Source organism: Eptesicus fuscus, chromosome 5 (genome assembly GCF_027574615.1).
Source record: "Eptesicus fuscus isolate TK198812 chromosome 5, DD_ASM_mEF_20220401, whole genome shotgun sequence".
Taxonomy (NCBI): Eukaryota; Metazoa; Chordata; class Mammalia; order Chiroptera; family Vespertilionidae; genus Eptesicus; species Eptesicus fuscus.
This window is the reverse complement of record NC_072477.1, coordinates 30121159-30140735: the sequence shown is the minus strand read 5'-3', so window position 1 is coordinate 30140735 and position 19577 is coordinate 30121159. Positions and strand designations below refer to the sequence as shown.

Below are 19577 nucleotides of genomic sequence, written 5' to 3'. Positions count from 1 at the left end.
TCTCAGAACTTACTTATCCCCCTAAAAATTAATGAGGGCCTGAAAGAACTGTTATTTAGGTGGGTTATATCTGTTGGTACTTATTATATGAGGAATTAAAGCTGAGTTAATATTAACATAATTTTTTTTTTTTAATGAAAAGTTACTGTATTTTCCAAAACAAAATTCAGGCATTGTACATTTTTCAGATCTCTTCAGTATCTGGTTTCGTTGAAGGCCACCAGATTCTCTTCTTCTGCATTTGATCTTTTGTGATATCCCATGTCCCATAGTCTTTGGAAAAGTCCATTATATACTCCGTGAGAGAGAGTGAAAAGGGTTATAATATCTTAGAATTACTGTGGAAATAGTCTTGACCTTGTGGACCCCACGGAAGGATTAGGTCTCCAGGCCCCGCTGTGAGAACCGCTGCCATAACACAGCCCCCGCCTCCCCAGTTTTGCATGTTGTCCCTGAGGTACAAAGCACCCCTAGCCCAGGACGCCCCTTTCTGCTAGCAGTGCAGGATGGCCTGACTCCCTTTTCCTTCCCAAGTATAACCAACATTTCTCTCTCGCACCCCTTCTCTCATCCTCACAACTTTGCACCTTCATTTCCTTTCTCCTGATCTCATGGTCTAAAAAATGTGCCGGGCCCTTAGCCTGGGCAGCACTGAGGAGGGTTTCATACACACACCTCCGCCACGGAGCCAGACCCGCTGCTCACATTCCCTCGTGGGGCTGCACGGAAGGCCAGGACGAGGTGGCTGAGGTCCCTGCTTCCAGCCCCAGCTCCTCGTGGCCCCTGGTGGAGTTGGAGCCCCGTAGTCTCTGAGGAATGGGAGCAGACCACGCTGGAAATCTGAAGGCTTCTTAATCACTGCCCCTGGCCCACAGCGGGGTTCCTGGATCAGCACCTTCACCCCCCTGCTCATCCCTGTGGGTGCAGCAGGGCCAGGCCACCAGGTGCCTGTCTAACAGTGAACTTAGGGCTTACGTATCCTGAGACCTTACGTACGCTGTGATCAAGGAAGAGAACCCGTGTGCGTGGTTTCCCTCCTGTGGGTATTGCTCCTGCATCCCCGTTCAGATGCACAAAGGCGCGGGTTGGCTCTGCGGACCCGCTCATGGTCCCAGCACAGGGCTTGTCACAGACTCCATTGGTGGACTGACAGCTGCCTTTTTCCTATACTAACCTTCACTTCCACCCCTCTGCTGTGGGCGTCACTCCGAGGTTATTGCCCCTGACTAGACTACATCCTCCCTCCCCCCTCACCCCCACAGATGCATCCGTTCTCACCACCGAAGTTTAGGCCACAAGGTCCACTCTTCTCAAAGCAGCCGCTTTTTGTTCTGTGCTGTAGGATTGGTCATATGTCCTAAATCCTTAGGGCAGGAAACAACCTTAAACTGTCCTATAGCCCCAGAACTGCAGCTCCTGGCCTTAACACATGGCACACACCAGTGTAAGCTGATATTTAACTGTAAATAGAAAATGCCTCTGACTTTGCTTCCTTTCCTTCCAGGTTACTGCCGGACTGCCTCTTCCCAGGGCTTACATAGAGGAGGTAACTCCAATCATTTCTAATTATTTGACCTAGAAAGCACCACAGGCTGAATCAGCATATCTCAACCGGCTCATTTGGAGATGAGTGGGGGTATCCCTCTGACCCAGGCTTGCTCCCAGGAATGCTCCCAGGCCTGCAGTGTGCCCAAGAATTGGCTTAAATGAAGTAGGGAAGAAGTGCCTCATAAGACAGAATTGCCCCACAGAGGATACCAGTAAAACCACTGCCCTCGATCAGCGGTGGTTTTCAAACTGGGAGCAATTGTATTTCCAGGGGATATTTGACAATGTCGAGAGACATTTTTTATTATAATAACTTGTGGGGAGTGCTACTGGAATTCAGTGGGTAGAGGCCAGGGATGCTGCGAAACAGCCTTCCGTGATGCACAGGACAGCCCCAACTGCAAGGAATGATCTGGCCCAAAATGTTACAAGTGCTGAGGTTGAGAAACCCTGCTCTAGACTAATGGAAGTTTCTTTGTCTTCCCTGGACTGGCAGGTGGATTCCCAAATGCCATTCCAATCAGAAGCAAACACAGGGAACTTTTGAGGGATGTCTTTTCTTCTGCAGCATCCTGGTTATTTTTCTAGGCAAAATTTCCATAAGCTGATTTGATTTGTAGCATCAAGCAGGAGCTCAAACAATTGTGAGCTTGAACCTTTTCATATTTATGTCATTTGCCATCAAAGAAACATCTCCAGAGCCAGTGTGGGGTGGTTATGAGAGAGGCCCTTGAACGAGATGGTAAGGTCAGCCACTATCACTAATTCAAATTTTCTGCCTTTTTTGGAAACTTAAATTATCAAGCAATACAGGTCACTGTTTAGGCTCCAAATGAAGTATCTCAAAAGCAGCTAGAAAAGAATTGTCAGTGCCTTGAGTCTGCCTGTCCTCTGAGCTATGATTTGCCTTTTATGGTCATTTGTCTGACTCACGCGTGGGAGTGCAATTCGCGGTTCTGGCCCTACTGCCACCCCACCGCCTTCCCTGTGTCTGATTAGAATGACTGCCCCTAACTGGCCCAGCTGGTATCTTCATTTAAGAAATTCCCCTTATTTAAAACTGTTCTCAATCAGCCTTACATATTAATTGGTTTTCATGTGACTGGAGGTAAAGAATTAGCAGTGCTTTTTAGAATATCAAGTAATCCTAATCTTGGCTTTTAGTTATTAAAGGAAAAACACAAATCATGATTATAAGGATCTCAGATGTTTTATACTTTTAACTTACCTATTTTTTTCTGCTGTTTCATGGAATCCCCAAACCCAGAGCTATTACTGCTGGGTTTTGCTCATGATCCAGTGTATATCGCTTTATATATGACTATTATATATTTTTTAAATATTTAATGTATTTTTAAGCTTATGTTAGTATCATACCCTTTGTCTAAAAATTAAACAGTATAAGAATGTAACATGTAATTTGAATCTTCTTAACGGTTTTCTGTATATTTCTCAACATTAAAGCAAACTTCATGATATATACATATATTTTTGTATTTGTCCAAAAATGGAATTAAGTTCTCCATTGCTTTGCAACTTAGTACATTTTTTTTGCAACTAAATACACTTTTGACAGGTTCCGTGTAATACAGATTATCTAATTTTTCATAACATCTCCATGATAAACACTTATTGAGTGTGTATATTATAAATTCCCTATGAAGAAAGTTTGTGTTATTTGCAGTTTTTCAATGCTGCAGGAAACATATTTAAACGTATGTTTCCTTAATTTCTTTCCTTTAAATTACATGTTATTTGGTTCTTACAAATGGTATTCATCTTATTTTCCATTGTCCCCAGTAAAGGTTCACGGCTAAGTTCATTAAAACCTCTGTGATAGTATCCCTGATTACCTCAAGTTCTCGTGGCAGCTGTACAATAAATACCAGGCACTGTGCTAGGCTCTGTCTTCTGATGGAAGGGTCTGTGCAACCCTGAGTAGAGTTAGTGTGTGCCATTATATCATATGAGTACATAAAATCTACAAACAGGGGTTAGAAACATAATTTATTTCAGGGCATCTGACTCCCTCCAAACAGCAAGTGTGCTGTTGGGATATGGTGTGATGACGGCAGACAGAGCAGCTCTCGTGTTTCCAGGACACAAGCACCATCCCACTCCATGTTCACATTAGAGGCTCCTCAGCACACTCGCTGTGGTGGGAGGTGCGTCAGCTGACCTGCGCTCTCAGCTTGTCCCCACAGTGAGAGGCTCTGGCTTGAGGAGACAGGTTCTTCTTAAAGGGGCCGTCTTCAGCTGTGCTCTCTCTGACCTCACGGAAGGACCAACACCTTCACTGTTGCTCTTACAGGACCTGGAGCTGGTTGAAAAAGGCTTCAGTAACTTGAAGAAACAAATTGAAAATGCCAGAATGTTCGGAGTCCCAGTAGTGGTGGCTGTGAATGCATTCAAGTAAGTGCAGTGCCGGGGTCCAGGGGACGGTGGGAACTGGTCAGAAAACCTTGATTCAGTTACTCCTCTTGGTTGTTAAGCTGTGCTTCAGGGGCCATTAAAGGAGCCTGCGCTCTGACGGGCACCGCACACGGCACAGTGAACTCGTCACCTCGCCCACGGAGGGTCCAGGCTCAGATTTGGCTCCCGTGGGTCCCCTCCTCTCCACCAGGTGAAGCGGGTAACAGATAGGCCTGACGTTCAGTGTTCGGTTTGGTGTCCAGAGGCCTTTTGAGCCAACAGGAGGTCATAGCCCTGCAGAGCTGCATTATTTCTCTGAGCCTGGTGGGATGTCGTAATGACAAAGAGTCGAACGTATTGAGCTGGAGGTGTTCCTGTGAGAGAGGACTTGCGTGGGTTGTGTAAATATTGTAATGCTGTTTTTGGTCTTGTTATAATGGCCTAATCACAGCAGAATGGGAAGCAAAATATTTTTAAAGCGAGTACATACTGATTCCGATGATATACCTGGAGTGGTCTGGGTACTTTGACATCTCAACCTCCTGACATCCCAAATGAAATAAGTGCTGTGATTATTCCCACTTTACCCACGTGGAACCCAGGCACATAAAGCTTAAGCCACTGGCCGAAAGTCACCTCCGTAGTAAATCGTGGAAGCTGGGATTCAGACCCAAGCAACATTACTTGATTAATGTCCCTTTATCAGCAGGTAATTCACATGGGCTTTAATGGCAAAAACAAGAGAGATTCTGTCCTCCTCGGGCATTGTCAATGCTCTAACATGAAGTGCTGCCTTTCAGGACAGATACAGAGACCGAGCTGGACCTCGTCAGCCGCCTCGCCAAAGAACATGGGGCTTTCGACGCCGTGAAGTGTACTCACTGGGCAGAAGGGGGCAAGGGTGCCATAGCCCTGGCTCAGGCCGTCCAGAAAGCAGCTCAGGCACCCAGCAGCTTCCGGCTCCTGTATGACCTCAAGGTGGGTTACTTGCTCTATGCAAAAGCCTAATAAGACAATGAGGTTTCTGGGTGGCTGCCTCTGTTCAGAGCCTGTGTTTAACGGCTTCAACTCTGTGGGTCCGATTCCCATGTAGGTGAGTTTCACAGGCTGGACCCTCAACTCTAGACAGCTTTCTTACCAACTCATATTGCTGCCTACACAGAGTAAGGGTCCAGGCAAGAAGACCCCGGGAGGTTGGCTCACATCCTAGCTTTTGGAAAGGCTCACAGCCCAGTTCCTCTGCTGGCAGGAGGAAGGGTCATATATAAGAGTGTAATTCACGAGCGTCGGCCTGTGGACTGAAGGGTCCCGGGTTCGATTCCGGTCAAGGGCATGTACCTTGGTTGCGGGCACATCCCCAGTGGAGGGTGTGCAGGAGGTAGCTGATTGATGTTTCTCTCTCATTGATGTTTCTAACTCTATCCTTCTCCCTTCCTCTCTGTAAAAAAATCAATAAAATATATATTTTTTTAAAAAGTGTAATTCACGACCGCCTTTAACCCAAGGCACCAACCATATTAGGGCAAGATAAGTTTGCCAACCGCTTCCCAGTAATTGGGGGCAAGTAGTGTGTTGCTAAGCTCACTTCCTGGTACAGAGCTGCCTCAAGTTCTCAGGTGCAAAACCACGCACCCCAGCAGGCTTTAGCATTTTTTCCATCAATGAGTAAACTATATGATGTCTGGCCCAAGCAGAAGCACTGCTTATTCTGTGTAAAGCTAGTTCAGAGAAAGGTTGTTTATGTTATAGAGTTGTCTTTTGTTTTCATTTCTCTGTCCATGTATTTCAGGATGTGATTGGACATTAAGTGGTATGCCCACAACTAGGAACTTCATTAGGAACTTGGGGTGGATGTGGTAGCTAATTCTGCTTATATTCTCTAAGCAGGTACTTGGCTTTTAAAAGATAATCATAGACTTTCAAAAATTGACATAACAAAAGCCATAAAAGGTTATTTCCAAAGGTAGAAGGAAGAAGCCCTATTACTCTTGAATTTTAACATTCTTTTGTTTCTCTGTGCCTCTTGCATAGATAGTAATACACTGGCAGTTAATTAACACTGCCCTGTGGACGCGGACATCTTCCTATGGAGCTTTAGTTTCACAGACGGGTTTAAAAATCTATTCAACCAATGAACACACATGCAAAGCCTTTATAGGCATCTTCTCTAAGCCCCATCCGCAGTGCCTACTGTTAGGAACCCCAGGCCTTGTCGGCGAGCAGGAGACCTGCTTCCTTATAACCCATTTCTGCTTGGAACTTTGCTCTGAAAAACAAGAGGCTGCCACGTTTTGTCTTATTCCACATCTGTTGGTCTTAAATCTCCCTTGCTTCAGAAGTTCTGAATGTGCCTTGGCACATAGAGCCCTGTCACAAGATGCATATGAAACTAATCTCTGTTGCATCTTTATTTTTTTATTTTTTAAATAATATATTTTCTATTGAGTTTTTACAGAAAGGAAGGGAGAGGGATAGAGAGTTAGAAACATTGATGAGAGAGAAACATCGATCAGCTGCCTCCTGCACACCCTCCTACTGGGGATGTGCCCACACGCAAAGTACATGCCCTTGACTGGAATCAAACCTGGGACCCTTCAGTCCGCAGGCCGACACTCTATCCACTGAGCCAAACTGGTTAGGGCACTGTTGCATCTTTATAAGCCATAACTGAATTACTTTATTCCTATCCATTATGCAAAGCCCTTTCATAAATTATCACTGTTTAGTTCAAAAGGGAACTTTTTTTTATATATAGATTATTATTCCTTTCAAAAAAATAAAATTCACCCAATGCATTCTCTTAGCTTTAGTTGCTAGGGAGTAGAGTCAGATAAATTGACTAATTTTAGTAATTTGCTCATCCAAGTTACCCCTGAGTAGCTTTCCTTCCCAGTTCCTTTGCTGTTTGCTGTGATTCCTCCACTGGGCAGCATGTGAGAAGCCAGGCGCCCTGTTGTGGATAACCAGCGGGGCCAGGCCCTCACTAGTTAGACCCCTGGCCTCTGACCACTGCACTCTGCTTCAGGTGCCACTTCATATTCATCATAGAAGTCACCAGATGGTTTTTTTAAACTATTTCTAAGTAACAGCAATTATCAATCAATATGTTATTTTAAGAATAGCATCTACTTCTCATATGCAAACCGGGAGTTATGTGGATGGATATCGGTTGTTTTATTTCATGAACAGTATCCAGGTCAGCTTTGACAGGAGACTGCTTTCCAGTCATAGAACATTATTTTTCACCTACGAAGAAGTCATTATTCTTGGGTAGTCATCAATATTGTTTGTGATGTACCTAGTGAGATCCTAAAGAGAGAGAAACTATCTCTGTGGGACATTTTCCACTTATAAAATCTGGGGCTTGGCATTAAAAGAAAATGTTTTATTTATTTATTTATTTATTTATTATATATTTTATTGATTTTCCACAGAGAGGAAGGGAGAGGGATAGAGAGCTAGAAACATCGATGAGAGAGAAACATCGACCAGCTGCCTCCTGCACACCCCCACCGGGGATGTGCCCGCAACCAAGGTACATGCCCTTGACCGGAATCGAACCTGGAACCTTTCAGTCCGCAGACCGACGCTCTATCCACTGAGCCAAACCGGTTTCGGCTAAAAGAAAATGTTCTAACCCAATAAACCTCAAACTATTTGAATATCTGTATCTATATATAAAAACATCTGGCCCTTGTAGGAACTCTGACCTGAATGGGACCGTGTTCCAGTGATGGTCTCCCCCTCTTTTCTGTCTATTAGCTCCCCGTTGCGGATAAAATCCGGATCATCGCACAGAAGGTCTACGGGGCAGATGACATTGAATTGCTCCCTGAGGCTCAGCACAAGGCAGAAGTCTACACGAAGCAGGTAGAGATGTCCGATTGTTTTGTTCTTTCAACTGTTCATAAAGCAGGCCTTGCAGTCAAGAATCCCGGAGTTCTCCCAGCCCGCCCAGCACCCACTGCTTTCCGTCCTCCGGGCAGCAGCCTTTGCCCCTCTGAAGTAGTGAGTTTGCATTAGGTGATCTAGCCCCAAGTTCTTTATCACCACAGGTGGTATATACGTGTGGGGAAGAGCCATGAGGGATTGTGGAATGTCTCACTAAAATATTGAGAGCTGGCCTTGAGTTGTATTGGCTATATAGATGAAAATAAAATACTAACTTTTGGAATATGGTTGAGTACTTAACTCCCCTCACCCAACAGATTCTCTCCCACACCTCAGGCAACTTTTTTTTCTTTCTTTCTTTTTTTTTTTTTTTTTTTTACTAAGCTAGAGGGCAGCGAGGTGGGAATGGAGATAAGGCGAGTTGAAATGAAATGTTTCAAATAAACTGAAGCATCCACACCAGCACGCCCAAATGCTCTTTCTCGCGGTGTCAGCTTTTCATTTGCCCCGCTTCTGTTCCCTTGTTTCCGCAGGGCTTTGGGCATCTGCCTATCTGCATGGCCAAAACACACCTGTCCTTGTCTCATAATCCAGAGCAAAAAGGTGTGCCTACCGGCTTTGTCCTGCCCATTCGTGACATCCGTGCCAGCGTCGGGGCTGGTTTCCTGTACCCCCTGGTTGGAACGGTAAGTGAGTGTTGCAAGCAGAGAGGGGTGCTTCTCGTCTTAAACCGAGTGTGAAGCCAGCAGGCAGATGCCAAATGAGCAGAGTTCATTGCTGAGGAGATAGTCGGAGTCAGGCCTGTTAAGGTTTAATCCTTTCGCTGTGGACCCTCTGGTGTCAGTTCAAGGATGACGCATGACTACTTGTGCTGAATAACAATTCTGTTTCCCAGTGGCAGTGTGACCTTGACTGAATCCAGGATGGGCCTAGTGGAAGGGCTGTGATAGAGCTTATTTATAAGCACAACTGACACTCATTGGGAATTGAACCTTTCACAGGTTAACTCAGTGCTCCCAACAGCTGGGAGGCAGGGACAGAGGCTCTGCACCTGCCGGGTCTTCTTGACAGGCCGCGAGCTTATGCCTGAAATTTGGGCAGTTCATAGTTTTTAAGGAAAGAATTTCCTCCTTAAAATGTGAATGAACCCTGTAGATGTGAAAGGTGAGGTTACTTATTTACACTTCAAGATGAATTATCAAATGCCTTCCTGTGGATTTTATGCATATTAAAGGAGGAAAAGTGCTTAAGGGCATAGTCACAGCTTGAACTAACTTTGTCCCAGGGTTAGCATTGATCCGGTGCCCAGGTTTCCCCCTTAAATCCTGTATCGGCAAATTGTGCTCATCTGCACACAGGATTGAAATATTAAACTCACTTCATACACAATGAAAAGGAAATCAATAGACCTCCTTTTGGAACTATATATTTTTTTTTTCATACAGTGAGAAAGTGTTAGGAGGTGGCATTATAGAGTCGAAAGTATGTAACATTAAAGCCGAATCCTGTTTTGAGCTCTGCTGATTTTGGCCGTGGGCCTGTTATTAAAGATGTGACCCTGCGCCTCTCAGCTCTCAGTGTGGGTCGGGCAAGTGCCTGCACCCCAGTGCTCCCTCAGCTTCGCAGAGAGCAGGAGGCTTGGCTATGTCCTGATGTTCATCTTCATCAGTCCTTGGGGTTTGTAGAAATTCCTTTTTCATAGGAATGATAACCCGTTTGCCCAGCACCTTGAATATTACAGAAACGTGTCCTTTCTAGAGAAATTGTCAGCAGCTGCCGGCTGAGAGAGCAGTAGCTGCAGTCTGTGTTGTCACGATGGTGTGTGCGGGCAGTGGGTGATTAACCAAGAAAGCAACACTGGAAGTGGTCAGGCCAGTGAGTTTGCCTGTAGTTCCTAGAGAAACACATCCTGCCCAGCTCAAGACTCTGTCATCTAGAACAAGCTCTCGCATTAGAAGCCAGCTTGGACCAAGTCATTTCTGCACATAACCTAAGTGGCATAACCTAGATGAGCACTATTCTTAACGCCTCCGAATTGCTGTTGCAGCCTGAACAGGACTCAGGATTTGAGTATGTTATGTATTAATTCAAGGTGTGGTGGTTTCTTTTCAGAATTTTATGTCTAAGTTCATATAATCTTTTCATTTTTAAAATTTTCTTATCAATATGACCAATGTGTAGGGGGCAAAATCTTCTTTGGATAAGAGTAAAAATACTGAGAATCTTTATCACTGTTTGGAGACCATCTTTAGCATCTTCTGCCCACATGCTCATCTATGTCTGCATCAATGGCACAAAGCCTTTGTCTTTATAATGCCATCTTCAGGCTTTTCTTCCAGGTCTCAGGACCCATCCCTTCCTTCCGCTTCTTTCCCCACACCCAGCAGTGGCTTATCTCTTATAGAATTTGAGAATAGAGACTGACATCAGATCCCTATAGTATGTGCTAGGGCAGCCGTCACCAACCTTTCAGACCTCAGGGACCACCAGTGGCCTGCGGACCACCAGTTGGTGACCGCTGTTCTAGGGAGTATTGATTGGCATTCGCATGTCAGAATTAAGTTTTCTAAAGTGTAGATGTTTTGTGTCACAGAAGGTGACTCATCCTATTCTATGACATTTTTATAGTTAAGTCATAGAAGTTCAACTTAAACTATTTCCTGTCTGGATCTTATTTGGAACCTGTGTGTATTCATTATATAGAACATTGTTATAGATAAAATATATTGAGTTTTCACTTATAAGCCTTATGAATTTGCACATAAGTAGATGTTTGTCAAAGCCAAGTCTTTAGAAAAGAAACAAGTGCAAATATAAGCCATAAGCATTACAGGTTCAGTCTTAAAAGGCCAATTTGAACAAGTAAGAATAGTGGTTGTAGCCCAGCTGGTGTGGCTCAGCAGTTGAGCATTGACCTATGAACCAGGAGGTCATGGTTTGATTCCCAGGCGGGGCATATGCCCGGGTTGCGGGCTCAATCCCCAGTGGGAGGCGTGCAGTAGGCAGCCGATCCATAATTCTCTCTCATCATGCATGTTTCTATCTCTCTCCCTCTCCATTCCTCTCTGAAACCAATTTTTTTTTTTAAGTAGTTGTAAAACCATGTACATTACATAGAAAAATGTCTTGGCCCAAGTTAAAGGATACTAATTTCTAATGATGTGTCGCGGTAGCAAAAATAATATGGGGATCTATGCAAATTTAATTAAAACAAAATGTAAAAGTGGACAAGCCTGTACCTCCTTTTGGTCTTGTGAATTGAGGGCGGAGGAGGTGAGTAACTGACTCCTTAGCCTCCTCAGCACCTGCTACTTCTCGTTGCAACTGTCAGTAGGGAAGAGGAGAGGGAGGCCTGGCATTTGGTTTGCTGAAGGGTCTGAGGGTTTCTCTCTGAGGTTACACAGGAGCAGTGACTTTATTGTTAATGTGTTACCAAGAGGAGTACCACTTTGTTGACAACTATAAAATCATATTCTGTCTTTGTGCCTTGGGTTTTCTGATTGAGGGAAACATGGGGGAAAACCACCGAGTATATTTGGAATGCTATTTCACACCTCCTAGATGAGCACAATGCCTGGACTCCCTACCCGGCCCTGTTTCTATGACATTGATTTGGACCCTAAAACCGAGCAGGTGAACGGGCTGTTCTAAACAGGTAAGTTGTTTCTGGTGAGAGTGTTGCCATTTCCTTTACGAGGCATACATATGAATTCTAGGACTCCAGCTAAAGTGATGTCATTTCAGACATTGCTGAAGGGAGAGGGGGCAGTAATGAGAGCTGGCAGTAACCAATGAATGAGGCATTTATATTTCAACACATTTTTGGAGAAAGAGCATGGATATCACAGGTTGGCAGTGAGCGGGGAAAGCCACCGCCTCTTGAACTAAGGAGGGACTGCAGGTAGGCCTCCTCGGCTGGAGCCCCGGAGACTCTGGGTTCCGGGTTGATGGGACAGGAGCAGCTGAGGTCTGTACTCTGAACAGAGCAGCTAAGAGTTGAGTACATGTCCTCGGGAGTAGAAAAGAGAAGGAAACAACCATGCGGTTCTTGGGTCTTAAGTGAAAGGCCCCAAGTACTCATCACAATGAATGAGCCATCCCTAGACACATCCCGTTTAATTTCAAAAGCATCAATGATGAAAATCCCAAAAATCCTTCTCCGAGAAAGGCTTGCCTGTGAAAAAGTGAGAATTAGACTGAACCAGTCTGTCTTAGCAGCAGTAAGAGGCTGTTAGACAGTGGAGGAATACCCTCCAGGTTCACAGGGAAAGACACCCTACTAAATCTATCCAGATGTTTCAAACACATACAAATTCCCCACCCCATATCTCCTCTTAGGAAGGGGTTTAACCTTGTACTCCAGCAAAATGAGGAATAAACCAAGAAAAAAGAAGACGTGGTTCTCAGGAAACTGAATCCTGATCTAGACAGTAATGAAGTGCAAGTGACCTTTAGTTACAAGTCCAATGTGAAACAGGAGGAGGGAGGCCTGAGAAAGACTAGGAAGAGCTAGAAAAGACAAGGGTATCAAGGGCTCATGCGAACCATAGTCCTCACCTGAGCAACCGTACGGATGGTTCTTTACAGAAACAACTGCTTCCATGAGGAGAGGCTGTGCTTGATGCGGGGAGAGCACATTCCTCAGGAGGCAGGTGTGACGTTGGAAAGGTCATCCTGGCTCCTGCCTGGTCTGGCCCGGCGCAGTGCTCACATAGCCATAATGTCAATGCCGTGCTTTGTTTTCAGGCCTTTGGGCTGGCCCTCCAGGAGTTGTGGGGAAAGATGTAAATGATAACAGCTTTGGTAGTGCGAGAGGGTGATGGTGTAGTGTGGAAGGGAAGAGGAAACATTTCAGCAGTTAGAGAAAATATTCATTCCTGTTTCTTGGCTTTTTTTCCTTCCAGATTGTCCATCTTCAAGAAGCTACTTTGCAAGTTAGGCCAGTGTGTGTATTCAGGCCTACAGGCAGGAGTGTGGGGAAGCCGAGAGAAGTCAGCCCCTGCCTCGAAGATCTTCTGAAAGAAATAGTGGGAGTTTCCCCCGAAGCCCTTCTTTGGTTTTAATTCCTATCATCATGTCTAAATTAACATAATGCATGCACGTTTCTATTTACTGAGATTTCACAGAATAAAAGAAAATGATTTTACTATCTTTTTTTAAAATAAATCTTTATTGTTCAGATTATTACAATTGTTCCTCTTTTTTCCCCCCATAGCTCCCCTCCACCCAGTTCCCACACCACCCTCTGCCCTTACCTCCCCCCACTGTCCTCATCCATAGGTGTACGATTTTTGTCCAGTCTCTTCCCGCACCCCCCGGACCCCTTTCCTCCCAAGAATTGTCAGTCCACTCCCTTTCTATGCCCCTGATTCTATTATATTCACCAGTTTATTCTGTTCATCAGATTTTTTTATTCACTTGATTTTTAGATTCACTTGTTGATAGATATGTATTTGTTGTTCATAATTTTTATCTTTACCTTTTTCTTCTTCTTCCTCTTCTTAAAGAATACCCTTCAGCATTTCATATAATACTGGTTTGGCGGTGATGAACTCCTTTAGCTTTTTCTTATCTGTGAAGCTCTTTATCTGACCTTCTATTCTGAATGATAACTTTGCTGGTAGAGTAATCTTGGTTGTAGGTTCTTGCTATTCATCACTTTGAATATTTCTTGCCACTCCCGTCTGGCCTGCATAGTTTCTATTTAGAAATCAGCTGACAATCGTATGGGTACGCCCTTGTAGGTAATTAACTGTTTTTCTCTTGCTGCTTTAAGATTCTCTCTTTGTCTTTTGCTCTTGGCATTTTAATTACGATTTTTTTTAAAGATGATGTCTTGGTGTGGTCCTCTTTGGATTCCTTTTGTTTGGGGTTCTGTGTGCTTCCTGGACTTGTAAGTCTATTTCTTTCACCAGGTGGGGGAAGTTTTCAGTCACTATTTCTTCAAATAGGTTTTCAGTATCTTGAGCTCTCTCTTCTTCTGGCACCCCCATAATTCGGATGTTGGTACGCTTGAGGTTGTCCAGAGGCTCCTTACACTATCTTCAAATTTTTGGATTCTTTTTACTTTTTGCTTTTCCGGTTGAGTGTTTTATGCTTCTTTGTATTTCAAATCTTTGACTTGATTCTTGCGGTACTCTAGTCTGCTGTTAGATCTCTGTATAATATTTTTTATTTCAGTCAGTGTATGTTTAATTTCTAGTTGGTTCTTTTTCATATCCTTGAGGGTCTTGCTAAATTTATCAGCCTTTTCTAGGAAAATCTTGAAAAACCTTATAACCGTGGTTTTGAACTCTATATCCAGTCATTTGCTTTCCTCCATTTCTTTCGTTTGTGATCTGTTTCTTTGTCTCCGCATTTTCGCTGCTTCCCTGAGTTGGTAGAGTAGCTTTGTGTGCTAGATGCCTATAGGGCCCAGTGGCTCAGCCTCCCCAGTTACCTGAGGTGGACGCTCTTGGTGCACCCCTTTGTGGACTGTGTGTACAGCCTTGTTGTAGTTAAGTCTTGATTGTTGTTGGTATCACTGGGAGGAATTGACCTCCAGGCCAATTAGCTGTGAGGATCAGCTGTGTCTACTCTGGGAGAACTTCTGTGCTGGAGACACCCTTATGAGACAAGACTTGCAAAATTGCAAAAGCCTCTGTGCTCAGCTTGGATGGGGCAGAGTCTCAGGGCGGAGCAGACAGCCTTGGTTTCCTGTCAGCCCTGCCCTATGAGGCCCCTGGGTCTCAGTGTCCCTTGGTAATTGCTGCAAGCACCTCTGAGAGAAAGCCGCCCTCGAGTTTCACCCACTGCCAGACAGTCCAGTTTCTCCCCGAATAAGTCTGGGTTCCCAAAGTCTCGCCCAGAACTAGAGTTCAGCACAGTCGGGAGCTTCCGTCTCCCTCCCGCTTAAGAAAGCCAGCCACACACTCTGCAGTCAGTCATATCTGCACGCATGCGCCTCCTGACCTCTGCCTTCCACAGCTCCCCTGAGTCTCAGTGTACTTTTCTCTTTACCTGACAGTCCAGATTCCCCCCAAATGAGTCTGGGTTCCCAGAGTCTCGCCAGGAACTGGAGTTCAGCACAGTCGGGAGCTTCCATCTCCCTCCCGCTTGAGAAAGCCAGCCGTGCACTCAGCCACCAGTCCTCTCCGCATACCCTGCATCTCTGTACCTCAGCCTTTTGAAGTTCCTCTGAGTCTCAATGTGCTTTTCTCTTTCCTTCTAGTTGTAGAATTTCCACTCAGCCAGCTTTCCTGTGGTTCTGGATGGTGTCCGTTTTGTCTTTTAGTTGTAGTTTTGAAATTGTTGTGCAAGGCAGCAGTTTAGGTGTTTACCTATGCCGCTATCTTGGTTTCTCCGATTTTGCTATCTTTGTGTTTAAATATAAACTGCAGCATTAACAGACTGCTGCTATCTCTGCCATCCTCTGTGAGCTTGTTTGTCCAGCATACACTGGGACTAAAGAAGCACCTTGGAATATGTATTTTATGATACTGCTTTGTTTAAAGGGGAAAATGGTGCATGCTTGCATATTTCTGGGAGGGCATATATCAGGAGGAGCAAGGTATAGAGGACGTACCTTTTTATCATATATCCTTCTATGTTTCTTTTTTAAAATATGTTTTTATTGGTTTCAGAGAGAGGAAGGGAGAGGAAGAGGGGGAGAGAGAAACATCAATGATGAGAAAGAATCATTGATCAGCTATCTCCTGCACACCCCCTACCAGGGATCAAGCCTGCAACCCACGCATGTACCCTGACGAATCAAAGCGTGACCTCCTGGTTCATGAATCAACGCTCAACCATTGAGCCACACCTTTAGCCTGAAAAATATTGCTTATACAGGCTTTTGTCCTGAACTTCCTTGGAATTCTCATTTCTGTCTCAGCATTAGCAGGCTTATTCTAGAGTCCTCAAGGCTGGCGTGTGGCGCTAACTGTAGGTTAGCCCTTTTTGCTTTATTGGTTCAGCAAATGTTTATTGAGCTTTTAAATGTACCTGAGCTCTACTACCCACAGAACATTTTTTTTTGCTAAACTGTTTTTCCTTCTCTTGTTTTTTATCTTCTATCTCTTCTTCCTCTTCCATTTTTTCCTCCCTTTCTCCCCTTGTCTTCCTGCTTTAGATCCTTCCAGAAGGTATTGCATCTTCACGTGTTGGCAGAGCAGTATTTTTCCTGGGGTCCTTGGTTTTATTATTTTAATCCCCTAGGTTCACATCAGTGTTGTAATTCAATGTTTTATAGTCCAGATAAAGAATGGTGGTACAGCCTAGCTGGCCTGGCTCAGTGGTTGAGCATCGACCTATGAACCAGGAGGTCACAGTTCATGTGTGGGACATGATTCTCTCATCATTGATGTGTCTGTCTCTCTCTCCCTCTACCTTCCTCTCTGAAAACAATAAAAATATCCTATATAATGAAAGGCTAATATGCAAATTGTCCCCTCAACCGGGAGTTTGACCTGGAGTTCGACCAGGGGGTGGGGCTGGCCGGCCAACCGCCAGTGGCCCCTCTCATGGCTGGCCCCACCCCAATCGCCCCCCCGCACCTGATTGGGGGTGGGGCTGGCCTGCCAACCTCCCACATCCCCTTTCCCCGACTGGCCTGGCCCGATTGGCCCAATTGGGGCAGGCTGGCCCGACCCCACCCGTGCATGAATTCGTGCACCAGGCCTCTAGTATTTTAGATAAAGAAAGAATGGTGGTACTTTGGGGACATATTGCAAAGGGGTCATGAGTAAAGAACCCCAGCTCCCCTTACATTGTGCACTGCCTGGCAATGGTACACACTCATTGGTGGTGTCAGTGCCTGTTCCAAAGCATCGTGCAGATCCTGTTTCTGATGTTTTTTAAAAGTCCTATAAAACTTCCTCTGGAATGGGACTTGTGGGGATGCAGTTTGTAAACAAGGGAAGAAAGCCTATTGTCAGACATGGTGACTTAAAGACCATCTTAAAGGTTTTAGGCTCCTTCCAATCACCAAAAACCATGTGGGTTTAAATCCTTAATGTTGAGACCTGGGCAGTGTTGCTCAATGGTTGGAGTATCAACCTGAGCACTGAAGGGTCACGGGTTTGATTTTCAGTCAAGGGCACATAGCTGGGTCACAGTTGGCACAAGCCAACCAATCAATGTGTCTCTCTCACATCGATATTTCTCTCCTGTTCCTGTCCTCTCTTCCGCCCACTAAAAATCAATGGGGCCCAGCTGGTGTGGCTCAGTGGTTGAGCATTGACCTATGAACCAGGAGGTCCCAGTTTGATTCCTGGTTGGCACAGGCCCAGGTTGCCAGCTGTATCCCCAGTTGGGGATATGCAAGAGGTAGCCAGTTAATGATTCTCTTTCATCATTGATGTTTCTATCTCCCTCTCCCTACCTCTCTGAAATCAATAAAAATGTATTTAAAAATAAAAAGCAATGGGAAAGCCGAAACCGGTTTGGCTCAGTGGATAGAGCGTCGGCCTGCAGACTGAAGGGTCCCAGGTTCGATTCCGGTCAAGGGCATGTACCTTGGTTGCGGGCACAGCCCCAGTGCGGGGTGTGCAGGAGGCAGCTGATCGATGTTTCTCTCTCATCGATGTTTCTAGCTCTCTATCCCTCTCTCTTCCTTTCTGTAGAAAATCAATAAAATATATTTTTTTAAAAAGCAATGGGAAAAATATCCTTGTGTGAGGATTTTTAAAAATCCTTAATGTTGATAGGAATAATAAACACAATAGAAGGTTTTATAAGCCAAAGATTATAAACAAAGCCCTAGTACAATAAATAATGCTAATGTTTTTACCAGGTCTTGGAGTGAATGGGCCATCACCAATGCAAGAAATTCCTAAGTAGAAATACAATAAGCCTTGAGTTAAAAATTCAAATGTTACAAGTTGCTTTTTTCACTTGGTGATAAATCTTGGAGATCTTACTTCATCAGCACTTTGAATTGCACTGCTGCTGCCCACCCGATGAACTTCCTAAGGTCATGTGACTCCGAAGCCCCTGCTCTTTACCATCATTCTGCCATTCAGAGCTCCTCCTGCCAGGATGCACAGAAATGGACGTCCCACTTGTGACAGATGGAAAACTGCCCATTTCACATCTGTTCAGAAGGAAGGAACGATACAAGGTGGAAGAAATAAAGAGGTTAAGAAGACTGCCAAGCAATTATTGATGCCATGGGTTTTATGGAATTGATTCTTTAATCTGATAAGAGAAGAGGTGTAATAAAGAGGAGGCATACAGAACAAAAAACTGCTGGCTAATTGAAGACCTGAATTCAAAATCTATAGGAGAATTGTTGCCAGAGAAGCTCCAGTGCCTTTACCTTGGGGCTAAGAGTCCTTGCAGATCACTGGCCTCCCTGTCCCCATTCCTGCCCTTCTCTGGGCTGCTAGTAATGCCTTCCCTCCCTATATTCGTAATATTACTGACAGATTGCAGCTTCTCTGATCTGTACCTCAGAGGCTGTTGCTATGCACTGGAGATGTATATACACTCTTAATTCCAAAGAGAGACAGCATGTATGTGCTGTCAAGTGAGGCAGACAACAACAGAATTACTGTTGAGTTTGTGTTGGCTGGTGCAGCCCTAATGGTGCCTAGGAACAGATCCAACCAGCAGGGAGCTGGAGTCACAGGTTCATTTAGTGGGGTGCCAGGGAAGAAGGGGTGGAGGCTTATTCCCAGATCTCTGAAATGTAGGAAGTGTTACCAAAGAGTTATAGACCATTTTTGGTAGCTTCAGGCCCAGGCTGTGGGTGGAAAGGAACCAGGATGGGAGAAATGGTATGATCAGTAGAGATCAGATAAATATGTAAGCTCTGTTTTATTGGCGTACTGTATCTGGTGATGCTAACAGATAAGCTGTAGGTAGGATAATTTCTCATCAGAGGGGATAGATATATTTATAGCCTGTTTCTCATTATATAATGAAAAGCTACTGTTGGAATAGCAGACAATGATAAGGGTAACAGCTTCCTGTCACTTAAGTGAGTTCAGGGATGACAGATTTCTTCCATGCATGAGATACTGGGTACATTTTTTTAAAAACTAAAATACAGCATTGAATTCTTATCATATCGTAAAGAAAAACCACAGTGCAGTATTTTATTTATAGTATATCTGTCAGTGTGTGTGTGGTAGAGATCAGGGATGAATTATTTGTAATAGACCTTAAAGAAATCTGCCCTTTAAATACAAAATCAATTCACCTCTTACCTAAAGCCACCCTTCAGTTCCCTTTCACTAATCTTTTTTTCTTTTAAGAAAAGCAAATGGGCCCTGGATGGAAGCTCAGTGGTTAGAGCATCAGCCCATGGACTAAAGGGTCTTGGGTTCGCTTTCCGATCAAGATTTTGTACCTCAGTTGCAGGCTCAATCCCAGCCCTAGTCAGGGTGCATGGGGGAGGCAACTAATTGATGTGTCTCTCTCACATCGATGTTTCTCTTTCTCTCTTCACCTCCCACCTCCCTCCCCTCCACTCTTTCTCTTAAAAAATAAAACAAAAAAAAAAAATATGTTCTCAGGTGAGGATTTAAAAAAAAAAAAAAAAGCAAGTGGAGCCGTGGGCGGCGGGTGGAGGGGTGGGAGACAGTGATGGGGGGTTAATGGGGGAAACTGGAACATCTGAAATACTTTTTCAAAAAATGTATAAAGATAATTTTTTAAAAAGAAAAGCAAGTGGAATAAGATCTACGAGTTATTAAGGTGGATTTTATTGTTTTAACCTGTCCCTTATTTTATTTTCAACTATT

At 44.5% G+C, this 19577-nt stretch overlaps 1 protein-coding gene across 2 annotated transcripts in view; it reads left to right on the top strand.

Moving 5' to 3' along the window:
* MTHFD1 (methylenetetrahydrofolate dehydrogenase, cyclohydrolase and formyltetrahydrofolate synthetase 1) overlaps positions 1-13006 on the top strand; it is a 58314-nt gene extending 45308 nt beyond the window's left edge. The window contains exons 22-28 of one of the 2 annotated variants that reach the window (XM_028141598.2): positions 1505-1546; positions 3860-3960; positions 4761-4938; positions 7723-7830; positions 8385-8537; positions 11413-11506; positions 12756-13006. In XM_028141598.2, coding sequence (XP_027997399.1) covers positions 1505-1546; positions 3860-3960; positions 4761-4938; positions 7723-7830; positions 8385-8537; positions 11413-11502 — 672 coding nt within the window. In that variant the 3' untranslated portion in view covers positions 11503-11506; positions 12756-13006. The remainder of the gene's footprint in view (positions 1-1504; positions 1547-3859; positions 3961-4760; positions 4939-7722; positions 7831-8384; positions 8538-11412; positions 11507-12755) is intronic. The other variant, XM_054715999.1, reaches the window with a different exon arrangement.
* The last annotated feature ends 6571 nt before the right edge of the window (positions 13007-19577 follow it).